The sequence below is a fragment of the Cebus imitator genome, unplaced genomic scaffold (genome assembly GCF_001604975.1).
Source record: "Cebus imitator isolate Cc_AM_T3 unplaced genomic scaffold, Cebus_imitator-1.0 Scaffold1, whole genome shotgun sequence".
NCBI classification, from domain to species: domain Eukaryota; kingdom Metazoa; phylum Chordata; class Mammalia; order Primates; family Cebidae; genus Cebus; species Cebus imitator.
In genome coordinates, this window is record NW_016107316.1 from 11,867,546 (window position 1) to 11,873,596 (window position 6,051).

At 36.8% G+C, this 6,051-nt stretch overlaps 1 protein-coding gene across 21 annotated transcripts in view; it reads right to left on the reverse strand.

Annotated features, from left to right (window-relative positions):
* PUM2 (pumilio RNA binding family member 2) overlaps positions 1-6,051 on the reverse strand; it is a 110,366-nt gene that overhangs the window by 82,064 nt on the left and 22,251 nt on the right. For 17 of the 21 annotated variants that reach the window (XM_037737612.1, XM_037737610.1, XM_017526481.2 and 14 more), the window contains one exon: positions 3,841-3,909. In XM_037737612.1, coding sequence (XP_037593540.1) covers positions 3,841-3,891 — 51 coding nt within the window. In that variant the 5' untranslated portion in view covers positions 3,892-3,909. Of the gene's footprint in view, positions 1-1,857; positions 1,932-2,794; positions 2,920-3,840; positions 3,910-6,051 lie in introns of all 21 variants that reach the window. The other 4 variants (XM_017526488.2, XM_037737588.1, XM_017526460.2 and 1 more) reach the window with 2 other exon arrangements.

A 6,051-nucleotide genomic window follows, 5' to 3' on the forward strand; every position in this document is an offset into this window, starting at 1 on the left:
GAAAAGAAAAAAAAGAAAAGAAAAGAAAGAAAGTGAGGGGGGAGGGAGGAAAGGGAAAGGGAAGGAAGAAAGAGAAAGAGAAAGAAGAGGGAAGGAAAGAAAATAATGTAATTTGGAGCACATATATACTGACTGGATGGTCTTGGGCATGTCTGGAGAACAAACAGAAGGCTGAAAGTTACTAGAGAAATGTTATAGACTGTTTTGACAGACTGGTACTAGAAAAGCTTTTGAGAACTGGCAAGCTCTGACTGGTGAGTGATTATGGTAGATGAAGCCGGTCTCAGAGTCATGGTAAGTTGTTTCAGGTGCTACTAGGTAAAACTGGTGTTAGGGTTACAGAGGGCCATTTCTACAGCTGAACTTGCTGAAAATTTAATTTTTGGATCAGATATTAAGTGCTCAAGTGCCTTTTTCCTCTGGACCCTAGATTTGGATTTAGTTGGGTGTTACAAGAATGACCTAACATGTATAACTTTCATAGGAAAAATACCAAAAGGTGTAACTTACATATAACTGGAGTTCGAGGAATGACCAGGGTGGTAAAAATATTGAAGAAACAATGGCCAGAAATCTCCCCAAATTTGGTGAGAGTCAAATTTACAGATTTAAGAAGCTCCATGAACCCCAGAAGAGAGACAAATAAGGAAAAAAAAAAAAAAAAAAAAAGGAGGGGAAAGGGCAGAAAAAAAAAAAAAAAAAAAAAAAAAAAAAAAAAAAAACAAAAAAAAAAAAAAATCCTTTTAAAAAAAAAAAAAATAAAAAAAATAAAAAATCATGATATTCTTCCTACTACAGTGGGTAAAGTTTAAGATAGAATTGTTAAGATAGAGATGATGTAGACAAACTATAATCAGCTATTGAAACAGTATTTGAAATAGCTGGCTTCCATTCCAGTTATCCCTAAGAGCTTAGATTAAAGCAAGAGCACTTGAGAGATGTGATTCATACAAAAAGTTGTTGCTATTTTTAAAGTCAGTAAGTCATACTCACAGTCATCATACCAGCGAGAGATCTAGGAGAAAACACAAGTCCCCTTACTTCCCTACCTAGTAAGTCTTCCACTTCACCGCACTACATACAATCTCAGTACACAGGCTTTCTTTAATGCTTTCTTTATATAATATGGTGTTGGAAAGACAGGAGAAAGCACTGTTTATCATAGTAAACTATAAAGATATTCTCAAAATAAAACACATTAACTCAGTGATTTAAAGTTACTGAATTTTTTGAACAACTTCAGACAGGACCCTATTTCTTGTTATTTAAAAATTAAACAGAAACCCAGCTATATGTGCCCCAACAACCATGAGAAGTTAATAGATACGAGCCTGTGCAGTGTGCCTGACTTAACACTACACTAATGAAGCAGAGCTCAATCTCCTATGGAGAGTTACTTTTTTTAAGCCACATGACATATGCAAATCAGTAGGTCTTTTGACAGAAACATGCTATCAGGGTAAAAACAGAGAGGGCAAGTTTATGAATAGATGAATACAAATCTGTTCTTATTTCTGGATGCCTTCTGATGAGAGCTCAGTAAAGACATGATCTACGAAACACAGTAAATTTGAAATCAGTTCTACATGTAAATGCAACACTTTGTACATTAGAGATTTACAACACTTAAGACATAGTAAGCAAAAACTATTTTTAAAGAAAGTCAAGATGAGGGCAATCTATTTAAAAAGAGTTTTGCATTTTTAAAAAAAAAAAAAAAAAAAAAAAAAAACCAAAAAAAAAAAAAAAAAAAAAAAAAAGCATTTTTAGAAAATCTAAGAGCCAGAAACTGAAGGCTGCTTTTAATTTATTCTAATGAATGAATTCTGGGATATAACAAAAACAAAAAAACCTCACCTGTCAGGAAAGGAGGAGAAGACTGGTGAGAGAGAGACAGGCAAAGAAGGAAATCCCAGAAGGTTCCCTGCTGCCTGTGAGATGAGGAAAGATAGAAAGGCTTGTGGGAGAGAGAACCCAGAGACAGAAATCTCAGTAGGTTTCTTAGCTATCTCTTTGAGGTGACAGTATTAGTGTTTAAACTGTTAAGAAATAAAACCAATGAAAACATCTTATTTTAAAATATATTTTTACTAGATAAATGTCACAGATACACTGACGTGCTGCTATCCACCAGGTAGCAGGCAGTCTAAACCCTCGTCACTTTTACTCTGCATATCTGACATGTCCAAAAAGAAAGTCTGGATTTAAGCTTTTTCTATTAACATACCATTCAACCCAGCTGCTCTTTTCCAAAACCCCCAAATACCCTTCCTCCATCCCCCAAATAACTAAACTCTTTCAACCAGTTTCTGATTATGACTTTCGATGTGCAAAGATACCTTTAGAATTATTAAATATTATTTAGAAAGGGTGAAAAAAACACCAATTTGAAAACATATATACAATATACATCTAAGAAGTGATACAAGGAGTCTAAAATTAATGTAGGGGTATGACTTTACTTGTTCTTAAAGAATTATCAGCAAGTTCAAATTTGTCACAGACAAGAAGGTTGAAGCACTGTTCAACACTGCTTTTAAGATATATTATTCTGCTTCCTAAAGACCAAAGAAAACTTGTGGACAGGAAAGAACGCCCTTTTCATCTGCCTCTTATTTGCCAATAGCATAAATAATGCCTAACCAGATATTGCACTGCAGTGAAGCTACAGATTTTGTTTAACAACAAAAAAAATTCCATTTCTTTCATTTTTCTTAGGGCCAAGAATTTTACCTTATGCACTGGACTAACAAGTTTATTTTGGCAATACTTAAGCTTAAGCACCTTAACTCACCCTTAAATCAGTCCTCTGAAAATGACAAACTCTTTGGAAAACGCTGTTCTGAAGAAGGGGAGGGTTAGCTAGCTGCAAGGTGCCCTCTTGTGGCCCAAAGGAGAGACTTGGACTCTTTTCTGCATCTGAAGAGCACAGCATTGGATGGAGTGAGTCTCATGAAGGTCTCTATTCTACCAAAGTAAAATAATCTCCAGGAGCAAGCAGTTAATTACACATCTTAGGTCTGTTCACTGTTATCTTCTATTAACAAACTCTATGTTAGTAGTACAGAACATAACAAAAATAGATGTCACCACAAGAGTTTCCATAATCAGTTCTCTAAGTATTCATTAGCTATATGAAAACCTAAGTATTTGATGCCTTAAAATACGTAATGATGAGGTTTACTTTGGTATCCCAAAGAAAATCATAGATTAACAAGAATGATAAAACCCATTAAGAAATGTAAAGTATCTACTATGCTAAGCATTCAAAGCTAATAATTTACAGGGGAGACAAGTATAAAACAAACTGTAACCAGCAATACAATAAAAGTCTGTATAAAGAACTAGAAGTCAGATGAGGTGCTTGATTCTAAGGCAGACAGAGGCTAGACAATAGATACATCTTGGTAAAGTCTTTAGAAGATTAGAAGTTTGTTAAGTAAACAGTTTTGGGTGAACAAGAGATTTTTGGAAGGGCGAATAGCAAACAAGTATGGCTACAGCAAACACAGCATACATATATAAAACAGCAGAATAAGGCTAAAGTGTTTTTTTTTTTGATCAAAGCTAATTATAGTTCATTACCAAAATATAAGAAATTATCTCACCAAGTCAATCAAATCACCTAGACACAAATAATCACATTAAAAATTACTGCTAAAAGCTTTTTTTTTTTTTTAAGTAAAAAATCACAACAGAATTGTACAATCTGAAATTGAACCCCTCCATAAAGTTTGAAAGATATGACCACTATTTCCAGGAAGGTTAATGGTTAAAAAAATAAGTTCCAATGGCTCAAAATAAAATGAGATATAAATCTTAGTATTTGTAAACATTTACCTCTCCCATTCCCCGAGATTCTAATGCAAGAGCTTGAAAATCATGATTCATTTCATCCACAGATCAAACCTGTTGAATAACAAAAACAAAAATCAGTACAAAGAAATGTTTAAACAGACTTTTTCAACTATTTTTATTAATATTATATTGCTACTATGGCTAATATTAGCATGGTCAGAGATAGGGAAACACTGATTTCTCTATGAAGGCAAGTTTTCCCACAGAGTTCATGATAGCAATCTACCTTAAAACCTGTGGAAAAACATGAGGTCAAGGGTTCTTGAATTATTCTCTGTGCCAACGACTATGTGAAAGTAACGAAAAACTAAAGCCCAGAAAATGGAGAACAGTCTACACTTTAGTTCTGACTAGCACAGAGTAAGGTTTTTTTTTTTTTTTAAAACAGCATTTCTGCCCAAGGGAAGGCCTGAACGTGGAACAGGGTCCTTAAATTCCTTTAAGAACCGAGCCTTAATGGCCTTAAGAACCAACAGACAGAGTCTGGAGCAACCAGAGCGGCTGGAAGTAAGAAGGGGAATCCCAGAAAGGACACATCATGTCCTGTGTATGAATTACACTGGGATCTTTAGAAGGCCCCTGAACTGCACATATGTGAGACAGACACCAAGGAGCTCAATTAAGGCTAAAAGAATTGAGCAGAAATCTCTGCTGCTGACTACCACAAAAGTCACAGAAATTTGGAGGCTGAGTCCCAACAAAACCCAACATTTGGCTAGGTGCAGTGGCTCACACCTATGATCCCAGCACTTTAGGAGGCCGAGGTGGGTGATCACTTGAGGTCAGGAGTTTGACACCAGCCTGGCCAATATGGTGAAACCCTGGATCTACTAAATACACAAAAATTAGCTGAGCGTGGTGGCAGGTGCCTGTAAAACCAGCTACTCAGGAGGCTGAAGCAGAAGAATGGCTTGAACCCGGAAGGTGGAGGTTACAGAGTCCTGGCTACTCAGGAAGCAGGAGAATCGCTTGAACCTGGGAAGTGGAGGTTACAGTGAGCCGAAATTGCACCATTGCACTCCAGCCTGGGTGTCACAGACAGACTCCGTCTCAAACAAACAAACAAAAAACCCAACACTCTCCAAAGAAACAGAAACATAACAGAATCTAGAGCTTCTTCAATACATCAATCATGAAGTTTGAAATATAATCTGTAATAACTAGACAAATGAGAAAAAAAAATGTGACCTAAAGGGAAAAGTCAATTAATAAAGAACCACTCCAAGATGACCCAGGTTAGAATTTGCAGACAGGAATCCTAAAGCAACTACCGCAACTGTGTTCAAAGATATAAAGAAAAGTATGTTCCTAAGGAATGAACAAATATAAAATTTCAGCAAAGAAAGAAAAACTACAAAATTAGCCAATTCTAAAACTGAAAAAAATCTTTTAAAATTTCACTGAATGCACTTAGCAGATTGTAAAACAACAAAAGGGTCAGTGAACCTGAAAACATATCAACAAGATTTCTGATCTGAAGAACAAATAAGAAAAAAGTGGAAAAAAGTGAACAGAGCTTCAGTGACCTATAGAACGTCAAAGCCAAATAAAACAGAGACGACTTTCTAAATTGAAAATGTTGTATTTAGGAAGCAAGAATCTAATTTTGGTGTGGTGGCTCACACCTATAATCCCAGCACTTTGGGAGGCCAAGGTGGGTGGATTACCTGGGCTCAGGAGTTAAGAGGCCAGCCTGAGCAACATGGTGAGATTCTGCTTTTAGAAGAAATTTAAAAATCAGCTGGGCATGGTAGTGCACGCATGTGGTCCCAGCTACTCGGGAGGTTGAAGTGGGAATACTGCTTGAGCCCAAGTGGTCAAGGCTACAGTAGTAAGCCATGATTGTGCCACTATACTCCAGCCTGGGCAGCAGAGCAAGACCCTGTCTCAAAAAAAAAAAAAAAAAAGGTAAGACCTAATGTTCTCCATATGGTCCTATTTGGTCATAGAATGACCAACATGGTAAAACAATGTCTCTACAAAAAATACAAAAGTTAGCCTGTCATGGTGGTGCATGCCTATAGCCACAGCTACTTGCGAGGATGAGGTGGGAGAATCGCTTAAGCCCAGGAAGTCAAGGCTGCAATGAGCCATGAGTGTGCCACTGTACCCCAGCCTGGGTAACAGAATAGAAAGGGAGAGGGGGAGGGAAAAAAGGAGAGGAGAGGAGGAGGAGGAGGAAGAGGAGGGGGA